The 24,823-nt window shown below is 46.8% G+C and overlaps 1 protein-coding gene across 2 annotated transcripts; it reads right to left on the bottom strand.

Annotated features, from left to right (window-relative positions):
- Window positions 1–11,955: 11,955 nt before the first annotated feature.
- GLRX (glutaredoxin) lies at window positions 11,956–22,575 on the bottom strand. Of its 2 annotated transcripts, none has more exons than XM_070373160.1 (3): window positions 22,290–22,575; window positions 14,736–14,855; window positions 11,956–13,191 (listed from the first exon to the last, which is right to left on the bottom strand). In XM_070373160.1, exons 1-2 carry the CDS (start codon window positions 22,494–22,496, stop codon window positions 14,742–14,744), a joined length of 321 nt encoding a protein of 106 aa, XP_070229261.1. In that variant the 5' UTR covers window positions 22,497–22,575; the 3' UTR covers window positions 11,956–13,191; window positions 14,736–14,741. The 2 variants fall into 2 exon arrangements, with proteins under 2 accessions (XP_070229261.1, XP_070229260.1); XM_070373159.1 differs by having other exon boundaries at window positions 11,956–13,188; window positions 22,290–22,572.
- Between the last annotated feature and the right edge of the window lie 2,248 nt (window positions 22,576–24,823).

The following is a 24,823-nucleotide window of genomic DNA, read 5'->3' on the forward strand; positions in this document are numbered from 1 at the left end:
AGTGCTCTGTTAAGGGTGCCATTCGCAGGTGCTGATGCCCAGGGCTGTGCAGTTTGCTAGCACAACACAGATGCTGCTCTAGCACCTCTGGAAGGGCTGCAGAGTTAGACTGGGCCGAGGGCCTGGTCACGCTCACCTTGCCACCAGATGTAATGCATTTCCCCGTCACCCCGTCAAGCTGGAGGCGCCCTCCGGGAGGCTGTTTCACGGCTATCCATCCTTTATTGTCGTCTCCTTGTATGTCAGCAAAGGGAGAGAGACGAACGCTTGTGTGTGTGTGTGTGTGTGTGTGTGTGTGACGTTCGGTGGGTTTAAGAGCAGAATTGTTGTTCTGATAGACTTTTCTTTAGAGTCGTGTTAGCTTCACAACAAAATTGAGAGGAAGATACAGAGATTTCTCATATACCTCCTGCCTCCACATGCATGTAACCTCCCGAGATATTAACACCCGCCGCCCTACAAAGTGATACACTGTTCGTCACCAGCTGCTGAACCTACACGGATGCATCGGTCTCCCAGAGCTGGCAGTTTACTTTAGGGGTCGCCCTTGGTGTTGTGCTCTCTAGGGGTTTGGATAAATGTATAATGACATGTATCCCACACAATAGTTTCACTTTTCTAGAATCCTCTGTGCTCCGCGTGTTCCTCCGACCTACTCCTACCCCCTGGCGACCGCTGGTGTTTCCACTGTCTTCATAGATTTCCCTTTTCTGGAATGGCAGAGCTGGAATCACACAGCGTGTAGCCTTGTCAGGTTGGCTTCTTTTACTGAGTATTATGCTTTGAAGGTGCCTCCATGTCTTCCAGGGCTTAACAGCTCATTTATTGTTTTTCTTCCCTCTGAAGAACTTTTAACATTTCTTGCAAGTAGGTATGCTGACAACAGATTCTTTGGGTTTTTGTTTGCCTGAGAAGGTCTTTATTTCTCCCTCACTTTTGAAGGGTCATTTCCCAGTGTACAGAATTCTAGCTTGGTGCAGATTTTCTCTCAACACTGTAACTATTTCAGTCTACTCATCTCTTACCTGCGTGGTTTCTGAGGAGAAGTCAGATGTGATTTTTATTTTTTCTCTTCTATAAGTAAGATTTTTTTTTTTTCCTGTAGCTCCATCAAGATTCTTTGTTTATCTTTTATTTTCTGTAATTTGAAAATGACTAGTCTAGGTGTGGGGACTTTCCACGTGACACTAGTGATGAAGAAACCCCTGCTAATGCAGGAGACGTGAGGCCTGGGTTCCATCCCTGGGTCGGGAAGATCCCCTGGAGGAGGGCGCGGCAACCCACTCCAGTATTCTTGTCTGGAGAATCCCATGGACAGAGGAGCCTGGTAGGCTAGAGGCCACAGGCTCACACAGAATCAGATGCTACTGAAGTGACTTAGCACTTAAGCAGTCTAAGTGTAATGGGATTTTTTTGGCTTTTTTTTTTTTTCCTTCTTGGTTTTCTCTGCGCTTCCTAGATCTGTAGTTTGGTGTCTGGAGAAATGCTTAGTCATTGTTGCTTTAAATGTTTCTCCTGTTCCTTTCTGTCTTTCTTCCCCTTCTGGTGTTCCTATCCTGCATGACTTTTGTTGCTGTCCTGTATGTAGTTCTTGGATATTCTATTCTGGGTTTTTCAGTAATTTTTCTTTCTCTTTGCTTTTAAGTTTTGGAGGTTTCTTTTGAGACATCCTCACGCTTAGAGATTCTTTCCTCAGTCTTAATCGGTTTTGGCTGCTGTAACAAAATGCCACAGAGTAGATAGCTTATCAGGGCTTCCAGGTGGGGTAGTGGTGAAGAATTCACGGGCCAGTGCAGGAGACTTGAGTTTGATCCCTGGGTCGAAAGATCCCCTGGAGGAGGAACATGAATTTGTGGGGGACACGCTCAAACAATACATAGCCCATGTCTCATAAACTAATGAGCCTGTCAGAGGCATTCTTCATTTCTGTCGCAGTGTTTTTGGTCTCTAGCACTTCTTTTTTGGTTCTCTTTAGAATTTCCATCTCTCTGCTTACGTTGCCCATTTCTTCTTTCATGCAGTTTACTTTATCCATTGGAGTCTTTAGCATGTTCATCATAGCTGTTTTGTTTGTTTTTTAATTTATTTATTTTAATTGGAGGCTAATTACTTTACAATATTGTAGTGGTTTTTGCCATACATTGACATGAGTCAGCCATGGGTGTACATGTGTTCCCCATCCTGAACCCCCCTCCCACCTCCCTCCCCATCCCATCCCTCAGGGTCATCCCAGTGCACCAGCCCCGAGCATCCTGTTTCATGCATCAAACATGGACTGGTGATCTGTTTCACATGTGATAATATACATGTTTCAATGTTATTCTCTCAAATCATCCCACTCGCGCCTTCTCCCACAAAATCCAAAAGTCTGTTCTTTATATCTGTGTCTCTTTTGCTATCTCGCATATAGGGTCATTGTTACCATCTTTCTAAATTCCATATATATGCGTTAATATACTGTATTGGTGTTTTTCTTTCTGGCTTACTTCACTCTGTATAATAGGCTCCAGTTTCATCCACCTCATTAGAGCTGATTCAAATGCATTCTTTTTAATAGCTGAGTAATATTCCATTGTGTACAGGTACCACAGTTTTCTTATCTATTCGTCTGCCAATGGATAGCTGTTTTAAACTCCCAGTCTGATCCTTGCAACAGCCCTGCCTATTGCCTCTCTGTCTCATCCAGCTGTGTGGTTTGCCTTTTAATATACCTATAATTTTTCTTTGTTACGGAAAGACTGATTTGTTTATTTTTGGCCGCACTGGGTCTTCATGGCTGTGTGCAGGCTTGCTCTGGTTGAGGTTTCTCACTGTGGGGGCTTCTCTTGTTGCGCAGCACAGGCTGGAGGCATGGGGACTGCAGTAGTTGTGACATATGGCTCAGTTGCTGCTGTGCCCAGGCTCTCAAGAGGTGTTGTGGCCCAGGGGCTTCGTTGCTCCACGGCACGTGGGATCTTTCCTCAACCAGGGATTAAACTGGTGTCCCTGGCACCGCAAGGCAGATTCTTAACCCCCGGACCACCCGGGAAGCCCTAGTGTTTTCCTCCCCTTTGGCCATGTTGCCTGGCGTATGGGATCTTGGTTTCCCTGACCAGGGATTGGACCTGCCCCCCTTGCATTGGAAACTCAGTCCTAACCACTGTACCCCCAGATAAATCCCACTTGTCATTTTTTTCCCTGATAGCCAGAGACGTCGTACAGGATAACTGCTCTAAACAGGCAGTTTACTCTCCTGGTGGTCAGATGTGTGGAGGGCGAGGAGCCTCTTGTATTCCTGTGATCAGGCCTCTTGTTAGCTAGCCTGTGGGTGTCACGTGTGCTTCTCGAGCCCACACCCTCCGTGGGGGCCTGTCTAAGCCAAGTAGAGTGACGTCAATGGAGTTGGGAATTTCCCTTTTCCTTCTGGAAGGCTAGAGGGGTTTGGAGTTGGGGTTTTTCTCTTCCCCCGGGTCAGTTAGGCTCTGATAAAACTCCAGCCTGCTAGGCCCTAGCTAGATAGTTAACTCTTGAGAACAGATCTTGTTAAGAAAAACAGAATGCTCTGGTGTATTTCCAAATAATTCCCTCTTCTCTACCCCCATGTAAAGCATGGGGTTTTTTCCCTCCAGCATTCACTGTGAGAACCTGGTTAGAACTCCAGGTGTTAAAACTCACAACAGTGTGGGCCCCCGATGACTGGGTCCCCCTGGAGTTTTTAGCTGTGAGCTGTTGAGCACGGCTCAGGCTCCCCTCCTGCAGCACTGATTCTCATGTCAGTTGAGATTCTCTGTTTGCCTGTCAGTCTCTCCAATGTGAGGGCAGCTTGCTTCTCTTACAGATCTAAGAAGAGTTATCGATTTCTCAGTTATTCAATTTGTCACTTTTTGACAGGATGGAGGAGCAACTTCCAAGCTTCTTCGATGCCAGATCAGAAACTGGCAGTCCTCAGGAGCATACATTTTAAAAGTCGATCAGATAAAGGGCTGCGACTCTCAAAATGAGTGCATGACCTGCGGGCCAGAACACTGTGCAACCCAGCATTTGCCAAACGCTTTCGACCATAAAGCCCCTTTCTTCATGTACTATTTATCAACATGCCCTGGAACCGGTGTTCTGAGGAACCTGCTTGGAGGAACACCGAGCCCAGATGCAGCCCTTGCTGGAGAAATAGCAAGTTGTTTCTCGAAGGTGTGGCTCAGTGCCCAGGCCCCAGGGAGGCCCTCTGTCGGTCATCCCATGAAACCAGGAAACACAGTCCCCTTTGCAGCAAAAGGCAGAGCAGTGGGAGTGTGTGCCCCCAGTGCCTGCTGGGCTCAAGTCCGGGCTCAGCTGAGGGTCCCTGGGCAGCTCAGCTTCTCTGTGCTTTAGTTTTCCCGTCTGTAGGATGGAAGTGACGATGGTAATAGTTGGCTTACTGGGCTGCTCTGAGGCCCACGTGAATGAAAACACGCTCAAACCTTAGAAAGTGCTTGGCATCCTATGTGTGTGCAGCTGGGTCTTTCCAAGCTCCTTCCATCAGTGTACCCTGCAGACTCTCACATTAACATGTTTCAACCAATGGGGACACTAAATAGCCTCTTTAAAAATGTCTAGGAAACGTGGGATAAAACCCATGCCTTGGTTTTAACTATTATGAGATACTACCTGTATGCTGTTTTCTACGTTTTGATCTGTACAAGTAGGAAGACAGAGGAGGACCACTGTCAGCCCTCTCTTTGGTACAAGGAAGTAGTCTCCAACATTGCCAAACTTGTACCCCCTCTTTTTTTTGATATTAAAAAAAGTGGGATGGGCCACAGCCTCTCCAGATGTAGTCAGATGTAGTCATTGTGCTTTAACCATCGGCTGAGACAACAGTAACAATCAAAAGCTGTTATGAATGTAAGGATGCTTTTTAAAAAATGTTTTAAATAGATAATTGTATGTACATGCACTGATTCTTCAAATGAATTTACATTTTATCCCTGCTGCTGGCATCTGAGGAAATAGACCAAGAAAACCTTTGAACTGGGTAAAAACATTGTTCATCTTTGTTAAAATATTAGAAAATATATATGCAGTGGAACACACCATGGCACCTCTTTATGTATCTCCATGGTAAATCAGAACACCTGTGTGTCTTCTCTGACCTCAGTAACACAAGCTCCTTCCCCAGGTTCTGCAGTGTCCACTCTCCTGTAGTCAAAACATTATCAGTGGAGAAAAGGGTCCTTTTACTAAAGACCGTCCTGTTAGTGAGAAACGCTTATGCCCCAGTCCACAGATTCTTATAAAGGAGGGATGCTCTGTCTCTTGCCAGCTCCAGATGTGTAAGGCAGCACTTCGCATCTGTTGACCTATCCCTCATTTGGATGATGGGAATTTCTCAGGTTATGAACAGTTTTCAGCCATGGGGCTGCACCTGAATGCAAGGGGTTTGGGGTAAATTGGCCTCAAAAGTGGACCAAGAAAAGGGGTGAGAGAGGGACGGATTGGGAGCTTAGGCGTAACAGATGCACCCTGTATGTATATATTGGGTGGATAAATAGCAAGGTCCATTGTGTAATAGCACAGGGAACTATATTCAATATCCTGTAAAAAACCAGAACGGAAAAGAATATGAAAAAAAATGTATACATACATATAAAAAAGGAATAGAATCAGACTATTAAAAAAAAAAAACTGTGGCCTGAAACCACGTTGCACATTGCTGCCTGCCTCAGGCTTCCTGGGTGAAGAGGAGAGGCAGGGCTCCTCGCTGCTAACCTGGGGGTTATCCGTCTGGGACCATCCACGTTCTCCTCTTTCTGGAGGCAGCCTGAGACCCATCCTTTCCTCCCCTGCCCCTCTGGTGCTCTCCAGTCATTCAGCGACTGTGTTTGTGACTGGGCTCTTCCAGGCAGTGAGCTAAGGGCGCTCAGAGTCAGCGTTACACCCACTCTTGCCACACTCGGAGATTTGTTCTAGGTGTTGAGGGCAGCCTCCAGTCTGGCCAGCTGAGCTCTCGAGTTTGGTCTTCCCTGGAGTTGTCGGTCCTCCATTCCTAGAGTGGGTCCTTGGGTCCCCGTGGTCTAACCAGGGTTAGAACCCAGGGCAGATTGGAGTCAAGATCGTCCCGCGATGCCTTGGAAGAATCATCAGAAAAGTCAGTGCAGAATCCACACCATCCCACCTTAAAGACAACTTGTAGTTTTCGCACCGACTATTCCAAGTTTCACAGGCACACGAGAGAAAAGTCAGAAGCAGCTACTCCGCTGTCTCCTGAGATAGCTCAGCTGCAGGGTGCAGAGGCTCCAGCCCAGCGGGTGGGAAGGAAGACCCCAAAGGAGCAGGAAGGGCCACAAGGAATAAGACCCCAGCTGCACCAGGTGAGGTCTCAGAGGGATCACACAAAGTTCTGCTTTCACTGGCTCTCCTTTACCCCTTCAGCCCGCTGCCCCTCGTCAGTGCTGCACAGCTGGCCAGACAAGTCACCTGGGGACAGGAACTACAAATAGATCCATGTTTAAATATCACTTATGCTTAAAGGGACCAGGCCAGAATTCTCTTCCACAAATTAGTAATATTAAATTCTGCCCCTTCAAATGTCCAATGTACTTAATAAGAAAAAAAATCTTTATTAATGTAACAAAAAGATTTGAATTAAAATATCTCAGGAGTGCCAAGTCTTTAAAATATTTCCCAGGACCCAGGTAAAATTGTTCCGGTACAGTGAATTAGGGAGTGTGGCTTTCTCTTACAACCAAATGCCATGATGATGGCCTAGTCATACCCACTGGGGATATAAATAGTGTGAGCTGGGCCACACTGATTCCCCCTGGCTGTGGTTTCTCCATCAGGACCATCTTTGGACAACCCTGAATTGGGAAGAATGGCTGTTGGGCGTCCCAGTCCAGGAGCCAGGCTGGAAGGGGCAGACTGAAGGCAGTTATTAAAGTGAGACAGGTGTAGGAGATTGAATCACTTGATTTTCAAAGGAAACCAAAGTTATAGAGCCTTGGCTGTGGATTTTTTGGCTGGATACTCTTGTTTTCCTCTGCCAACCCCTTCTGCCAACTTCTTGATGCTTTTTGGGCCATAGTTCTTTCTTTTCCTGCATATCACTCAGAATTACTCAGCAAGGAACAGACAGAAAATAGACAATTACGTGAGAGTCTGCACACTGATTGGGGGCTGCCAAATCCCTTTTCCCTGCTTGGCAGTGGGAACCTGTTGGCAAGGCCCACCCCCCAGCTGAGAAACTGGAGAGACTGAACAGCTGAAAAGAGAAACACGCAGGAGCTGACAGCTGGGTGACCTACATCTCATCATTCATTCACTCATTCATTCATTCAACCACCTAACAGATACTTATCAAGTGCCTGCCACATGCACTCAGTCTTTAAGTGCTGTAGATACGGCAGCGAATAATTAGACACAAGTAAGGCTTGCAGGTTAGCAGTAAAGACAGACAGTAAATAAAATAACCAAATTATATGACATGTTAGGTAATAAATGCCATAGAGAAAAAACAAGTGGGATAGAGAATGCCAAGTGAAATTTTAAATTGGGTGATGGGGAGGTCTTGCTGAGAAGGTGACATTTAAAAGGCTCTGTGGTGGAGCTTACCAGTTGACAAGGCCAATTCCTGCAACAAACCTGCCAACCTGGTTTTGGCCTCATACTTAAGTGTTTACACACAGCTCAGTCACAAATGTTCAGTGCAGAACATTGGATGGTCTTCCAGTTTCAGCAGAAACAGAACATAGGAACTCATAGAAAATGCTGGAATTGGAGGACCACTTTTTAAAAGGCCCTAACTAGAATTAATATTCTATGCGAGAGAAAAGACTGCATCCAGAGAACAAGAATAAGAAAAACAGTTAAAAAGGAAACAGCTGAGAACAAGGAAAAATTCTAGTTTTATGAAATAAGGAAAAAAATCACAGTTGGAAAAAAAATTCAGTGAAAGTATTTTTAGAACTCTCAATAAACTCAGCAAGTACTGGGCATTCACAAAGCAAAAATAATTCTAGAAGGAAAAAAGGAACACTCAGGCAGTATTGAAGAGCTATTGAAAGTTAAAAACATTATCAGAAATGAAAAATTTGATAGGGAAATGAGATAAAAATGAGTAAGTCCTTCAAAACAAAAGTAGAAAATAGGAGAGAAAATATAGCGGAAATTAGAGGACAAGTCTAGGAAAGCCAGTATCCGATTGCTAGGAGTTCCAGAAAGTTCCTTTCCAGAAAGAAAATGGAGGGAAGGAAAGCACCCATAAAATAGCTCAATAATAGTTCCAAAGGCCCTTCAAACCTCCAAGTAGCCCCTAAAATGTACAAAAAGAGACCCTCCCAAGACACATCACCGTGATATTTCAAAGGGAAGATTTTGCAAGTTTCCAGAATGTTAAACAAGGAAACCAAACAGGTTAACCACAAAAGATCAAGAATCAGGATGGCTTCAGACTTCTTAACAGCAGCACTGAAGTAAAAGACCATAAGCAGTGTCTGTAGACTCCCAGAAGGAGACGACTTCCAACTAGACACTCCGTCCAGGTGAACCGTGAGTGAAAGTGTTAGCTGCCGTTGTCTCCGACTCTTTGCGACCCCCTGGACTGTAGCCCACCAGACTCCTCTGTCCGTGGATTCTCCAGGCAAGAACACTGGAGTGAGTTGCCTTTTCCTTCTCCAGTGGATCTTCCCGATCCAGGGATTGAACCCGGGTCATACTGGAGCTTCCCTGGTAGCTCAGACGGTAAAGCATCTGCCTGCAATGTGGGAGACCTGGGTTTGATCCCTGGGTCAGGAAGATCCCCTGGAGAAGGAAATGGCAACGCACTCCAGAACTCTTTCCTGGAAAATCCCACGGACGGAGGAGCCTGGTGGGCTGCAGTCCATGGGGTCGCAGAGTCTGGACACGACTGAGCGACTTCACTTGCCTTTTTTCTTCCTACGTTGTAGGCAGATTCTTTATCATGGGAGCCACCAGGGAATTTCAATCAAGAACACTTTCAGACAAGCAAGGCTTCAAAAAGTTTACTTCCCATCTCTTTCTTAAGGCCAAAGAAGGATATGTGGTCCTCCAAAATGAAAAAGATAGCTTATGGTGAACGATGTCAAATTCGTGATCTCCAAAGAAGCTTTAGCTTCAGGACCAGAAACCAGGCTTGATCACTCAAGAGCTTTTGTGTAGCAGAGTTTTATTAAAGTGAAAAAGGGACAGAGAAAGCTTCTGACATAGACATCAGAAGGGGGATGGAGAGTGCCCCCCACTGCTTAGTCTTAGAAAGGGAGTTATATACTTTTTCGGTTGGTTATTACAGTAAATCGAAAAAAAGTCTTAAGGTTGTAAGGGTCTTACCAGACCCACTCCCATAATATATATTTGAAGATGACAGGATTAGTCAGAAGCTTCTCAAGAAGGAGAAACTTGTCCTCAAGCAGAATACATTGTTGTCCTGTAATCATTGGTACAGACTTTAAGAGAAAACATATCCTTGAACAAGATGAGTTGTTACGTTGTGCAGTCATCACCTCTGGGCTTAAAGGAAAAAGGTTTGTCCTTTCCTCCTGCTTGAGAATTCCAGACCCCCATCTCCTCCTCAAGAGCCCCAGACCCCTTTCTCCTCCTTGGAGACCCTGGACTTATCAAACTACATAGGAATTGTCTCTCTCACTATGAAAAATAGAAAGATACAATTCAGTAATTTCCCTTCATATTCATTCTCCCTTCTTTAATTTTTTTTTAGCATTTATTTATTCAGAACAACTTTTTCATTGAAGTTTAGTCGATTTACAGCATTGTGTGAGTTTCAAGTGTACGGCAAAGTGATTCGTTTATATACATACATATGTGTATTCTTTTTCAGATTCTTTTCTGTTCTAGGTTATTCTAAGATGTAGCATTCAGTTTCTTCTGCTATACAGTAGTTCCTTGTTGTTTTTTATGCATAGTAGAGTGTATCTGTTAATCTTAAACTCCTAACTTTGTTGGAGTGTAGACGTCCTTGAGTTTTAGCTGGGTGAGGGGCTTCCCAGCAGGGACACCATTGCCTCGTGTCACCCACAGCTAAGTGGGGCCGGAGACTAAGTTCTGGGTAATGGGATGTGAGAAAAGTGCTGCGTGCATCCCGGGTTGATCCTGACTTCACAGGGCAAGGTCACCTGCCTGCCTCTGAACTGTTAGGAGGGAAAATAAGCTTCTGTCGGAACGTGATATTTTGTTACAGCAGTTTAGCTGTGACAGATATCTGTGGGGTACAGGGAACAGGAGATCCAGCTCTGGGTGGAGAGCAGTGGAATCCCAGGATGACAGTGAAGGGAGATCCCAGGAGGAGAGCGGTGTTCGGACTTGGATGGCAACCGGTCTGGACTGGAGCACCAAAAGTCCACGTGTTGAGAGCTTCTGCTGTTGTCTTTTTTTTTTTAACTTGAGGACAGAGTGCTTAAATGAGCCTGAGTACATGCTTATCTGAAATTTGTCTTGTGCTGACATTTCTGTTCTCCAGGCCACACCCTTGGCTGGTGGAGGAGGTGTGGGCTTGGGCCTGCTCCTGGAAGCTGGAGGTGACCCGTGGATGCAGAAGATGCAGAACCGCCCATTTCCATGACAGATTTCTGGGAGATGCCTGGTACCTGTACATAATCCCCGACCACGGGGTGCCTGGGGTTTCCAAGGACTCGTTTGGGACCACCCCTCTGGCAAGCTCCCAGGAAACAGAAGCCAGTTTATGACTCAGAGCCTCTGTTCAGCTTATCTTCTCCTGGGGCCCTTCACCTGATATCCCTTTCCTTACCCAGCTACGTTGGTGTTTCTTAACTTTTCAACACTTAAATGTGTTGCTGAGAGATATTCTGCAAAGTACAACCATAACACATCAGAATCGCTCTCAGAGAAGCAGCAGTGAGCAGTAGCTTGAAGTGAGATCTTAGTTCCCTGCCCAGGAATTGAACCTAGGTAACCTAGATGACATGATCTGCCTCTTGAGAAACCTATATGCAGGTCAGGATGCAACAGTTAGAACTGGACATGGAACAACAGACTGGTTCCAAATAGGAAAAGGAGTACGTCAAGGCTGTATATTGTCACCCTGCTTATTTAACTTAAATGCAGAGTACATCATGAGAAATGCTGGGCTGGAAGAAGCACAAGCTGGAATCAAGATTGCTGGGAGAAATATCAACCTCAGATATACAGATGACACCACCCTTATGGCAGAAAGTGAAGAGGAACTAAAAAGCCTCTTGATGAAGGTGAAAAAGGAGAGTGAAAAAGTTGGCTTAAAACTCAACATTCAGAAAACGAAGATCATGGCATCTGGTCCCATCACTTCATGGGAAATAGATGGGGAAACAGTGGAAACAGTGTCAGACTTTATTTTTCTGGGCTCCAAAATCACTACAGATGGTGACTGCAGCCATGAAATTAAAAGACGCTTACTCCTTGGAAGGAAAGTTATGACCAACCTAGATAGCATATTCAAAAGCAGAGATATTACTTTGCCAACAAAGGTCCATCTAGTCAAGGCTATGGTTTTTCCAGTGGTCATGTATGGATGTGAGATTTGGACTGTGAAGAAAGCTGAGCACTGAAGAATTGATGCTTTTGAACTGTGGTGTTGGAGAAGACTCTTGAGAGTCCCTTGGACTGCAAGGAGATCCAACCAGTCCATTCTGAAGGAGATCAGCCCTGGGATTTCTTTGGAAGGAATGGTGCTAAAGTTGAAACTCCAGTACTTTGGCCACCTCATGTGAAGAGTTGACCCATTGGAAAAGACTCTGATGGTGGGAGGGATTGGGGGCAGGAGGAGAAGGGGACGACAGAGGATGAGATGGCTGGATGGCATCACTGACTTGATGGACTTGAGTCTGAGTGAACTCCAGGAGTTGGTGATGGACAGGGAGGCCTGGCGTGCTGGGATTCATGGGGTCACAAAGAGTTGGACACAACTGAGCGACTGAACTGACTGAACATATACAAATTATGAAATTTACAAAATCAAACCAACAGTGTATACTCAGTGAAAGACAATAGCATGTGCCTTTATTTATAATGGCAGGGGGGGATGGATGTGAAAAAAAAACACCTGAAATTGGTTTATTTTGCATTGATGACACTCCTTAAAGTCTTGAGAATGATGAATTGGGCAAAAATCAGTGTATGATCCATGAGTACTTCTTTAATAGAGAAGAAATTAACCATTCATACTTGCATCTACAGAAAGAAATTAACATTCTTGCAATTCTAGAATCCTTCACAATAAGGAATTCTTAAGTTCTCATAGAGTGAGGGGGGAGAAGGGGAGAGAGAAAATCATCCAGAACAGTGTTTCCCAAATTTGGCTGTTTTCACAGACATTTTTTGCGGGAGGGGGATGCAGGTTTTCTGCGTAACATTTAAATGTTTGTGTGTTCCTTCTGTGTGTCATCTAAACAATATATGCTTGTCCAGGATTCCCTGGACACCGTCTGACCTAACAGCGTTGCCGTATGATCACCGCACCTACATTTAGACCTCTGATCCCTGTAGCACAAAGTGAAGACCAACTGTGCTTAACTTTTCATGTGGTTTCTCTCGGATTGAGAGACAGAACAGACAGAACAGTCGAACATTTCCTGTGAGATCTGTGAGTTGTCAGGGTTCAGGGCAGTGGTTCACAGCAGTGACTTTCAAAGCAGAAAGGGATGGGGTGGGGTGGAGATGGTGGCTGGGAAGACACCTTTTGAAAAAGCACATTCAAAATGCCTGTTGATTTCATAATACAAATTCTAGGAAGTCAAACTCAACAAAATAATTTCCAAGCAGTAGCAGAAAACCAACTCTAGCTTCGTGCTTGGGGGCCTGAGATACACTTGGTTGAGAAATACAGGCGTTAGAGGTAGAGGCAGCCCAGCTCAGAAGAGACCCTTGGTAAGAACATGTGCCAAAGAGAAGGATCATCTTTTGGGTCAGTGAGTGAATCCTAAGCATATCTTGTCATGGTCCCTGGGAACCCAAAGGGCCAATCCACAAGAAACCCGAGACATCCGTCAGACCTGTTATTTTGGGCAAGTTGGTCCATTTTTAATACTGAGTCAAAAGAAGCCGTTGACTTCCCTTCCCCATTTATTGCAGTTAAAATATTTCAGAATTTTAAGTAAACGGTTGCTGTAACTGGGTACAGTCACCCCAGGTCCATCCTCCAGGAACTGCTGTCATTATCTGCAATGCCATCCTATCCCCAAGGGGGAATATCAGCCTGGGTCTGCTCTGCTAGGGAAAAAAAAATAATAATAATAATACAAAGAATTGGATCTTCTTAGAGCAGGTCCCGTCATTTCTCTTTCATTATCAGAACAGACTCTTGCCAATTGGTTACAGATGGTCTTGAAATGCAAGTTGCCAGTGGAATACTAAGAGCATAATATGCTGAAGGACAATGCAGCTAAAGAGATCTGGCGAATATGGGGGACTCTAACACCCACCCCAACCTAGAGGTCATCAGGGGGATGGCATTTCCCACTTCCCCCGGAAAGGCACAAGTTTTCTTTCATTCTTAATCTAAGCCTGAATTGTTAAAAAAATGTACCGAATAGGAAACATCTGGCACCATGTCGGGTGAGGCCAGAAAGCTAACCCAGACAGACACGGTCTGTTAACTTGCTGGGATAAAGTTGTAGAACTGTAATTCAAGATTTGTAAAACTGTTTGCTTTGAAAGGGATCGCCTGGGCTTTTCAGGCCCTGTGCTTTCACTCCTGTGGCTTTTCTGAGTGATCCCTGCAAACTCTGTGTACTCATTGCTCAGGGGTTAATTATTAATTAGTGGGCAATAAATACCCTTCAAAGAACATTTTAATTGGAACACCCTAAGTTTCTCCTTTAACTTAAAAAAACAGTCTTTCCACGGATGAGTCAGTGGAATTGACCTGGTTCGAAGCCGTCTTGCTCCAACAAGAGCTGCAGGGAGGGGAACCCATCCTTTCTGAAGGATCTGTGACCCTGTGGTTTTCCATTCAAAGATCTCCTTTAGGTTACAACTTTAGAAAACTTTGGCTTGTTATTTGGGAAGCCAATTGAATTGAATTGGCTTCTCAGGGTGAACATAGGTACAGCAAAAATTACCTTGGTTTCACGTTGCATTTTAGGAGATTTCAGGCTGCTTCCCATGGGCTGTGAGCTCTGGCCGCTCGCTGCCCACATTTGCTACTATTAATACCTTCCCTTCTCACTGCCCTTCACTCAGTCTGCTCTTGCTTGCTTTCGGTTCCGTGAATATTCCATACTTGTTGTCACCTCAGGACCTTTCTACTTTCTATTCCTTCTGCCTGAAAAGCTCTTCTGCTTCATCATTAGATGGTTGTCTCCTTGTCAATCAGGTCTTGGCTCAGCCAGCCCATCTGAAAAAGGCCTTTCCTCACCACGTTAGCTCCGTTTGCTCCCTCCCCCTCTGCCATGCTCTATCAGATTACTCACTTGTTTCAGGCATTATTTAACTTGTGTTGGATCAGTCTGTCTCTCTAGAATATAAGTTCCATATTTAATCTTTTTGTTCATATCTATATTTCCAATGTCTCATACAGTGTCTGGCCCATAGTAAGTGCTAAATTAATATTTGTTAAATGAAGGTTGAGTGAAAAGCTTTCCTCCCATTGATGCACTTAATCCGTTTGTAAAAGGGAAATTCATACACGACATCACAGTTCCCCAGATCACCGTTTGCCTATCTTGGGTGCCTTGCTCGACTGTAATAAAACACGGCAGTAGAGTCCCACCATCTGTCCGTGTTCCTGGCCCAGAGTCCCACCTGTCACTCACCTGTAATTATTGCAGAGCTCCCATTTGCTTTAGCCGTGTCAACAGTTCCCCTCTCTCGTGCATATTTACTAGATCTGTGCATCCACCTATGCACTCTTGACCGATGAAGACCCGAGGCACCTACAAAAGCAAACGAGCCAGGACATTGAGGGAGCGTCATTAGGTTAGACGCTTTTATCGTTCTCTGAACGTTCCGCATGGTCTGAAGCTTTTCAAATCACTTTACAACGTCCTCATGTATACTCTTTCAAGTCAGAACTTTATGAGATGCATAACATAATTCACTCAAGAGTGCTTTTAAACCAAGATGCTTTTCAAATGGAATGTTCTGTGTGTGTGAGATTGTCTAACTTGTCAAAATGATTTAAAAATTTCACTCTGCAGGAACACCTTTCCAGGAACGGGTTTTGGTTGGCTGCAGCCAGACCACCCTGATTGAATTCTGGTTTCTCTGCAGCTGGGACCACACGTGAGCCCTTAAACTGAACCACAGCAACCAGGAAGGAGTTTGTTTTTCAGTGCAGCTGGACAAGTATTTCCATCAGTTCTGTCCCTGATTTTTAGACTCAGTTTATGAGAGTTGTCTCTTTCTCGTGAGCCCTGCCCTCAGCTAGGGAAGAGATGATGGTGTCAGAATCGCCTTCTTTGAAATGCCTGGCCCATCATGGGATGAAGTGCCACAGCTCTGGGAGCAAAGCCATGCCTCTGCTTTGGTTTCACAGCTGGCATGGGTGGGTCTTCCAGGGCCAGTCAGACTGACAGTCAGCTCTTTGCACTGAGCACATTCATCTCGAGTCAAGCTCAGGCTCCGTTCCTGCTGCTAGGTAAGGTGCATTCCAGGATTCCAGAGGGCTCTTGGAGGAGAAAGTCCTTTCACTGTGGCTCAGACAAGTTCCAGGCCAAGGGTGTTGCAGAAAGGCTGACTGGCAGTGAAGAAGCCAGCCCAGAACAGGCTCCCTGAGGGGTCAGGAACTAGCAGGTCCTCTCCCAGAACACTAGGAACATACTAGAAGGGGCAGGAGAGGTTAAGAATATTTTCAGAGCTTTTGCTTTTTTCCTCTGAAGCCACAGTTAGTCAGATGCATTTCTTTATTGAGGTATAGTTGACATCCAATATAAGTTTCAGGTGTACAATATGGTTAGTCACAATTTTTATAGATTATATTCCACTTAAAGTTATTATAAAATATACTATATTTTATATAGTAGGCTATACTTGTAGCCTATACTATATAGAAATAGGCTATACTCTCCACGGAGAAGGCAATGGCACCCCACTCCAGTACTCTTGCCTGGAAAATCCCATGGATGGGGTCACTAAGAGTCGGACACAACTGAGCGACTTCACTTCCACTTTTCACTTTCATGCACTGGAGAAGGAAACGGCAACCCACTCCAGTGTTCTTGCCTGGAGAATCCCAGGGATGGTGGAGCCTGATGGGCTGCCATCATGGGGTCACACAGAGTCGGACACAACTGAAGCGACTTAGCAGCATACTCTCCATATTGTAGACTATATCCCTGTAGTTTACTTTTACATAATAGTTTCGACCTCTTAATCTCCTACCCATGCATTGCCTCTCCTCTCTCCTCACTAGTAACCACTGGTTTGTTCTCTGTAAGTTTGTTTCTTTTTTGTTATATTCTCTGTAAGTTTGTTTCTTTTTTGTTATATTCACTAGTTTGTGGTGGTTTTATCAGATTCCACGTATAAGTGATATCATGCAGTGCTTGTCTTTCTCTGACTTGTTTCACTCAGCAGAAGGCCAAGTCCATCCATATTGTTACAAATGGCAAACTTTCATTCTTTGTCCTGACTGAGAAGTATTCCACTGTGTATACACACACCCTGCCCTCTTTATCCATTCATCTGTTCATGGACACACTTAGGTGACTTCTGTATCTTGGAAATTGTAAATAATGCTGCTATGAACACTGGGGTGCATGTTCAGATGAATTTTTTTTTTAAGGGAGAGAGTTGAGAAAAAGGGCTGAAGTATTTCAGATAAGTCCTACCATATTTCCATTAAGAAGGGGATCTGGGCAGAAGTAGGCTTTACAAATTAAGGCCCCCAGTTGAAAGAAGCCTGCACTACATTGCCTTGGCTACGTCCTGTGTCCCGAGTGGGAGGAGCACACAGGATGGTGTTCCAGTGAGGAAGCCTGGTGGTGCCCTCCTCAGCCACACATGGGGCCACCCACCCCCTGCCCTGCACGCCGTGTGGGAGCTTTGCACGTGGAAGTGACGTCAAGGCCACCTTTTTTTTTTTTTTTTTAATCTTAACCAGCTGAAAGAATTTGCAGAAAGATGAGCTCAGAAACCTAAAGTTTCCCCCCTGGATCCTGGCCATTATTTTAGAGAAAATAAAGCACCTCTCAGATTGTTGGGGGCCATTTGGCTTCTGTCTCTCCAGGAACAGTTGGCTGTGGTCAGTTGCAGTGGTAAAGAATCCTAATGGAATTCTAAATAATTATAACACAGGGCTCCTTCTGTGGAAAGCATTGCCTAAAGGAGTAAAACTCATCTGAGCTTCAAATAAGGAAGCTTTCATTCTTTTAGGTTTTTTTTTCTTTTTGATGTGAACCATCTTTAAAGTCTTTTTTGAATTTGTCACAATATCGCTTCTGTTTTATGTTTTGGTTTTCTGGACAGGGGGCACGTGGGATCTTAGGTGCCCCACCAGGCATCAAACCCACACCCCCTGCATGAAAGGAAAGTCCCAACCACTGGACTGCCAGGGAAGCCCCATGGAAGGGATGTGTTCATTCTCGAACTTGTTACTTTCAGAAAGAACTGATTGTCACTCCTCCTGTTGCTTGCCCCATCTCCACCTTAGACCACGGGGTCTGGTTAGTTGGCGAGAAGCCCCTGAGGAGAAAGGAGTCCTCCCCTTTGACAGCAGTTCTTAGATCTGAACCACGCGATCCGAACCGTGGTGGGCTTGTTAAAACACAGATTTCTTACTCCTCCCCACCCAACATTTATGATACAGAAGATCTGGGCAGGGGCTCAAGAATGTGCATTCTGACAAGTTCCCAGGTGACTCTCACGGAGCATATTTGCAAACCACGGGTTGGCGCTGAGAGCAGTCCCTTCCTCCCGGGATAACTAACTGAGGGTTTGGAAACCCACAGCTCTACGGCAGCCCCCAGCCCCCGAAAGGCAGGCCCTGAAACACAATCAGATCAGATCATCTGGGCTGTCCCCAGGGCGGAGTTCTGTGCATGCCTTCTGGCACACAAGCTGCTTCTGAGAGCTGAGAGCTGGAAGACCCCATTGCCCTAACACCCCCTCCTCTGAGCTAGGGAACAGTGAAGACCATGGTAAAGCCCATCAAAGATCCAACAAAGGTCCGTCTAGTCAAGGCTATGGTTTTTCCAGTGGTCATGTACGGATGTGAGAGTTGGACTATAAAGAAAGCTGAGTGCCAAAGAATTGATGCTTTTGAACTGTGGTGTTGGAGAAGACTCTTGAGAGTCCCTTGGACTGCAAGGAGATCCAACCACTCCATCCTAAAGGAGATCAGTCCTGAATATTCATTGGAAGGACTGATGTTGAAGCTGAAACTCCAATACTCTGGCCACCTGATACGAAGAACTGATTCATTTGAAAAGACCCTGATGCTGGGAAAGATTGAAGGCGGGAGGAGAAGGGCACAGCAGAGGATGGGATGGTTGGATGGCATCACCAACTCAATGGACATGAGTCTGGGTAAACTCTGGGAGTTGGTGATGGACAGGAAGGCCTGGCGTGCTGCAGTTCATAGGGTCACAAAGAGTCCGACACGACAGAGCGACTGAACTGAACTGAAAGCCCATCAGTTTTCAGCTCTCAGAGGAAGCTGAACTTGCAGGCCCCACCGGACGGTGTGGGAGGCTGTGGTGGCTGAACAGGAAGCTGCTGATGCAGCTGAGAAGGAAGAGAAGGCTGGGGCTCTGTGCCTCCCCTCCCGGCCCACCTCCTTCTTCGGAGGAACTTGAGTCTGTTACATTAAAGAAGTAGGGAACTGCCACCAGAAAACCCAGCTTGGGAGTTCTGCAGCCCTCCTCCAGGAGCTTTCTCCAGCCCAAACCTCAGCTGGGGTGGCATCTTCTATTTTCTGTACTAAGTCGCTTCAGTCGTTTCCAACTCTGTGCAACCCCGTGGACTGTAGCCTTCCAGGCTCCTCTGTGCATGGGATTCTCCAGGCAAGAATACTGGAGTAGATTGCCATTTCCTTCTCTAGGAGACCTTCCTGACCCAGGGCTCGAACCCACGTCTCTTATGTCTCCTGCATTGGCAGGCGCGTTCTTGACCAGCAGTGCCACCTGTGTTGCTCAGAGGCTGCTACTCAGCTGATTGCCAGTCCTCTGCAGCACTTCCTTGGCTGCTCCCTGGTACGGTTCCTTTCTCACCAGAACTGCTGCCATAACCTCCAGAGGTCCCCAGCTTCGGTCCTCATCCTGGCCTTCCTGCAGCCTTTCCCCACAGCCACTGGAGTGACCCTTTCAAAATCAAGCGGCATCTCATCTCCCATCACATGCCCGGTCCGTGTGCATGTGATGGCATGAACGGCCGACCTGTTCCTCATGATCTCAGACCACACCTGCTCCTAACTCATAATGCTCCACCCACACAGGCCTTCTCGCCAGGCAGGCTTCTACCCCAGGACCTTAGCACTTGCTGTTCCCACTGCCTGGAATGTCCTACGCCTACACTCCTGCATGCCTTGCTCCCTCAGTCCCTTTAGATATCTGCAAAACCTGCCAGCTCCATTTAAAACTGTACCTTGCTGCCTACTGCTTACCTCCCTTTCCTACCTGGCTTCTCCATATCACACATCACTTACCACCTTCTAACACACTACTTTATTTATGGCATTTACTAGAATGTAAGTTCCACAAAGGCAGGAATTTTCATTTGCTCTGTTCATGGCAGTATTTCCAGTGTTCAGAAAAGTGCCTAGGACAGCAAGTGCTCAAAAATATTTGTTGTATTCAGCAAAATTATCCTTCAAAAGCAAAGGGGAAAAAGACATCTGTACACAAACAAAAATGAAGCAAATTTGTTGCCCAAAGTTCCGCCTTGTGAGGAATGTTCAAAGGCATCCTTCAGAGAGAAGGAGAATGACAGAGGTCAGGAAATGTGGATTTACATAAAGAACTTTCAGGAAGCATAAGTGAAAGCACTGATCTAGGAGCTGTGGCTAAAGCAAAACCAAAACCAGTGTCTCCAGTTTGGTGGCCTGATTGAAGTCCTATGTTTCCGCAATCAATCAAGTCCCACTGGGCTGCTGCTGTTTGCACAGCACCACAGGCGTAGCAAGATAGTGACAGCTCTCAAGGTTTCCAGTCTCTTTGAATAGAAAACCTTCAGTGCTAGGGATGATGAAGTTATATATCCTTAAAGGATTTGTTCTCCCCTTGGAGGAATGCATTCAGGACTCAAGAACCTGTGAAAAGTATCTTGAAAAATTCAAAAACAAACTTTGAAAGATCACTAGAAGAAAGTGTTAGCTTTACAGTGAATGGGGGGGGGGGTGTTGTTGAATGGTTGTGTGAAGAGGTTTGTTTTTTCTGCTAGAGTGATAGGTGCTGTAGTTGAAAGATGTGGGTCCCAAACTTTGTTGCAAATTGGAATTACTTTTTTGGTTTTTTGATGGGAGATACATTCTATTTTGACTTCCACATTTTTTGAGGTGTAACTGACAAATCTGTGTGTGTTTAAGGTGTACAATGTCAGGGTTTGATATACAGATACCCTGTGAAATGATTACTGCAGTCAAGTGAATTTACATATCCATTACCTCACAGCTACTATTTGCATGTGTGTGTGGTGAGAACACTTAAGATGTAATCATAGCAAATTGCAAGCCTACATTTCACCCCCAGCACTTACTCCTCTTACAGCTCCATGTTTGTATTCGTGTCCTGGGGATCTTTAAAACTACTGATGCCTGTCTGCCCCCTCTCCTTGGGATTTAATTGGCATGGGGTCTGACTGAGGCATTGGGAGGTTTTTTTTTTTTTAAGTTCCCCAGGTGATTCTGGCTTCCCTTGTAGCACACATGGTTGGTAAAGAATCAGCCTGAAATGCAGGAGGCCTGGGTTTGAGTCCTGAGTTGGGAAGATCCCCTGGAGAAGGGAATGGCAACCCACTCCAGTCTTCTGGCCTAGAGAATCCCATGGACAGAGGAGCCTGGCAGGCTACAGTCCATAGAGGTTGCAAGGGTCAGACGCGACTTAAAGACTAAACCACCACCACAGGTGATTCTAATGTACACCACCACCTGTAAACTGCCCTCCCCGAGGGATCCCTCACATCAGGGGCCACAGCTGTGCCCACACTGCGCTTTGCTGCTTAGGCCCCAAGCAGCCTGAATAGCTGGTGGTCCAGCCAAGCAACAAGAGGCCCTCTCGCCATTGTGTTCTCTACTCCAGGACCTTCCTAAGACCAAGGGTCCTCAGCTCCCAGTGGGGGTCCCTGGAAGCAGTAGGGTTTTGCCTCGCTCTGCACCAGAATGCTGACTTCTGGTTGGAGCAGTGGGGAGAAATGGCCTCCCATGCTTCCCCTTGAGAAGCCAGGAAAAAACACCATCAAATCCAAACTAAACCTCAACTAGGACATGTGCGTCTGCAAACTCTGTACCCTAGAATGTGTGTCCTGAAAGGGAGCTGGTGGGACCTGACTCGGCACCACGCTCCGACCCCGGCACCTGCGCTGATCTGGCAGCCTGGCTGGTTAGCCATCGCACCGGAAGCCCTGGGCGCTAAGGAAGAGGAAGTCCTTTCATACAGAGGAGAGAGGGTGACAGGGGCCCCCGCTGTCTACTCAAAGCAAAAGGGACCATAGAGGTCTCCTCCAGCCTGGTGTTGCAGCCAAGGGGTACCCTGAGGGTCACAGGTGGGGTGACTTGCCAGGATCACACAGCAAGCCACTGTGAGAGCCCGTCCAGAACGCTGGCCTCTGAACTCCCTAACTCGACAGGCCTGAAACTATCCCCTCATTTAGGTCAAGGAGCCACAATAAGTCATTACTTTTTTTTTCCAGTGGGAGGAATGAGATAAGATACGGAAGGAGAAAATGTAAGGTTAAGGAGAACCCAGAGGAAAAGACTGAAGGAGAGCAAATGCCACTGGGCCCTGTGAACCCAGAGGAAAGAGTACTCTGGCTTCTTGCTCAACGGCAGACACAGAGGGCTCACCCGTGGCCCCTCCACCCCTCCTTCCACCGCCCAGCCCTGCAAGATCAGGCTGTCAGTGCTGAAAACAAAGACTGCAGAGCGCTTCTCGGCGGCGGCGATTCCGGGACACAGCTGCCCGCCGGCCCGCCCGCCTTGACGCCCAGCGCGGGTCAGCTGCGCACCCCGTCCGGTGGGCCGAGGTCCGCTGCCTATTCAAGGAAGCAGCTCTTGTCTCGGGCGCCCTTCCCCGCACCCTCTCAGAGCGACGAAGCCCTAGCGGTGTCCCCGAGGAAGGCACGGGCCACCTCAGTCACAGACAAAGGCATCCGGGAGCCTTCCCTCCCCCCTCCCCCCTCCCCCCCAGCCTTTGGGCAGGAGACCCCAGGCTCACCGTTCTGGCTCCGGTGAGCTGCTGCAAGTAATCTTGAATCTCACTGATGTTACCGGCGGCTGTAATATCGACAAATTCCAAAAGCCCTTGTTTGAAGGGCAGTTGGCTGAGAAGCTCCTGAGTCTTTCTGCAGAAGGGGCAGGTGGGCTTGATGAACACGACCACCTTCCCAGGCTGGATCTTGCTGTTGACGAACGCTTGAGCCATGCTGCCTCCCTCCGGGGGGTACACCTCCACTGTAGGCAGAGCTTGAGAGTAAAAGCTGCGGCTGACCGACCAGCTGGCTCTCATTTAAAGGAACCTCCCTGGAGGAGGAGTTTGCCCCCGCGGCGTGCTCCATTTTTAAAGGGCCAGCCCTGAAAGTCATTTCAGTTTGGAGCGATGCACTGGCTAGAGCTTTGGAGCATGAACAGCTACATCCTGGGGTGTCATTGTCCAGCCCTTTCAGGGGCACCCGCTCTGGAGAAGAAAACAGAGCCAGCTCACTCTCTGGAGAAGCTTGAAAGGTGCAGACCAGCTCCAGGGAGGGAGCCCCAGCAGGCAGGCAGGCACCTCTTAGAGTCAGTTCTTATTGTCTCTCAGGCCTTCCCCTGTGGCTCAGCCGGTAAAGAATCTGCTTGCAATGTAGGTAGACCTGGGTTCGATCCCTGGGTTGGGAAGATCCCTTGGAGAAGAGAACAGCGAAGGGAAAGGCTACCCACTCTAGTATTCTGGCCTGGAGAATTCCATGGACTGCATACTCCTTGGGGTCACAAAGAGTCAGGACTGAGCCACTTTCACTTCACTTATTGTCCCTCAGAGACACGGTTTCTAAAAACACACACAGAATCATTCAAGACGCAGAATAGACTGAAATCTATTTAGAAGTGAAATTCAGATTGTGACTTTGCATCTCATCTTGCCTGCCCTGCTTGTTGTCACTGTTTAATGGAATTGCTCCCCCACCTTCAAACATCTGGAGACTGCACAGAAGAATCTGGCCCTGCGGCCTCTCCCTGAAAAGTCAGGTCACCTTCATGAGAGGCAGCAGCTGGGGCTGAGGTGTGGTGGTCCTTTGGAGGGAGCAGAAGCTGGCTCCCGGCTGGCTCACGTCTTCCAGATACCCGCTCTTCATCCATAAGCTTTTGAGTTTGTGACCCTTGAACAGCAGTTTAGCATGGAGGCAAATTCCAGCACAAACCCTAATTTCAAACTGCAGATCCAGTGAGGGTCTTTTTCTCTGTTTGATCCCTTTGTTGTCACTGTTTGTGAGTCTGAATGGTGTTCAGTTCAGTCGCTCAGTTGTGTCCGACTCTTTGTGACCCCATGGACTGCAGCATGCCAGGCCTCCCTGTCCATCAGCAACTTTACTCAAACTCATGTCCGTTGAGTCGGTGATGCCATCCAACCATCTCATCCTCTGTCGACCCCTTTCCTCCTGCCTTCAATCTTTCCTAGCATCAGGGTCTTTTCCAATGAGTTGGCTCTTCACATCAAGTGGCCAAAGTATTGGAGTTTCAGCTTCAACATCAGTCCTTCCAATGAATATTCAGGACCGATTTCCTTCAGGATGGACTGGTTGGATCTCCTTGCAGTCCAAGGGACTCTCAAGAGTCTTCTCCAACACCACAGTTCAAAGCATCAATTCTTTGGCGCTTAGCCTTTTTCACAGTCCAACTCTCACATCCATACGTGACCACTGGAAAAACCATAGCCTTGACTAGATGGACCTTTGTTGGCAAAGTAACGTCTCTGCTTTTTAATATGCTCTCTAGGTTGGTTATAGCTTTTCTTCCAAGGAGCAAGCGTCTTTTAATTTCATGGCTGCAGTCACCACCATCTGCAGTGATTTTGGAGCCCCCCAAAATAAAGTCTCTCACTGTTTCCATTGTTTCCCCATCAGTTTGCCATGAAGTGATGGGACTAGATGCCAGCTGTTGTCACTGTTTGCGAGTCTGAGTGGTGTAATATCTCACTTACTTCACATTCACCTGAGTGTTATGACACATTGTAGACCTGCTGCTGTGTCCTGTGGGCCCACGCTCCCTTTGTTCTAGGGCCAGTTCTGACCTCTCTGTGTGGTAAGTTAAATAAACAAAACAGGGACAAGCACCTCCTCTAAAAGTGGACTCTCCTTTTCCCCCAGGAAGTTTTACACTGAAACTCGGGCCACAGGCCGGAGCTGTACACTCAGTGATTGTCACGTCAGAGTCCCAAGCATAGCGTGACTATGAGAGAAGGAAAGAAAACGGACTCTTGGAAGCAGCTTTCATTATTCCTAAAATTAAGTGGCCAAACAGAAACCCGGACTCTGAGTCACAGAGAGGGGCTCTAAGTGATGTCTCTGTCCCTGGAAAGAATGTGCTACGGGCATGAGGGCTGAGGCAACTGGTTCTTGTCAGGCTTGGGACTTCCCAGCCCACAGCTTCGTTTTCTCTGGAATAAGCTCCCAGCAGAGTCCTTGTCGTCTGTCTCCATCCCCTTCTTTGTGCTTGGACTCCTGCAGCCAGGCGCCTCCCTGAAGCCCAGGGTCTCCTCAGGGCTCACCCGCCTGA

The sequence above is a fragment of the Bos mutus genome, chromosome 7 (genome assembly GCF_027580195.1).
Source record: "Bos mutus isolate GX-2022 chromosome 7, NWIPB_WYAK_1.1, whole genome shotgun sequence".
In the NCBI taxonomy this organism is placed as follows: Eukaryota; Metazoa; Chordata; class Mammalia; order Artiodactyla; family Bovidae; genus Bos; species Bos mutus.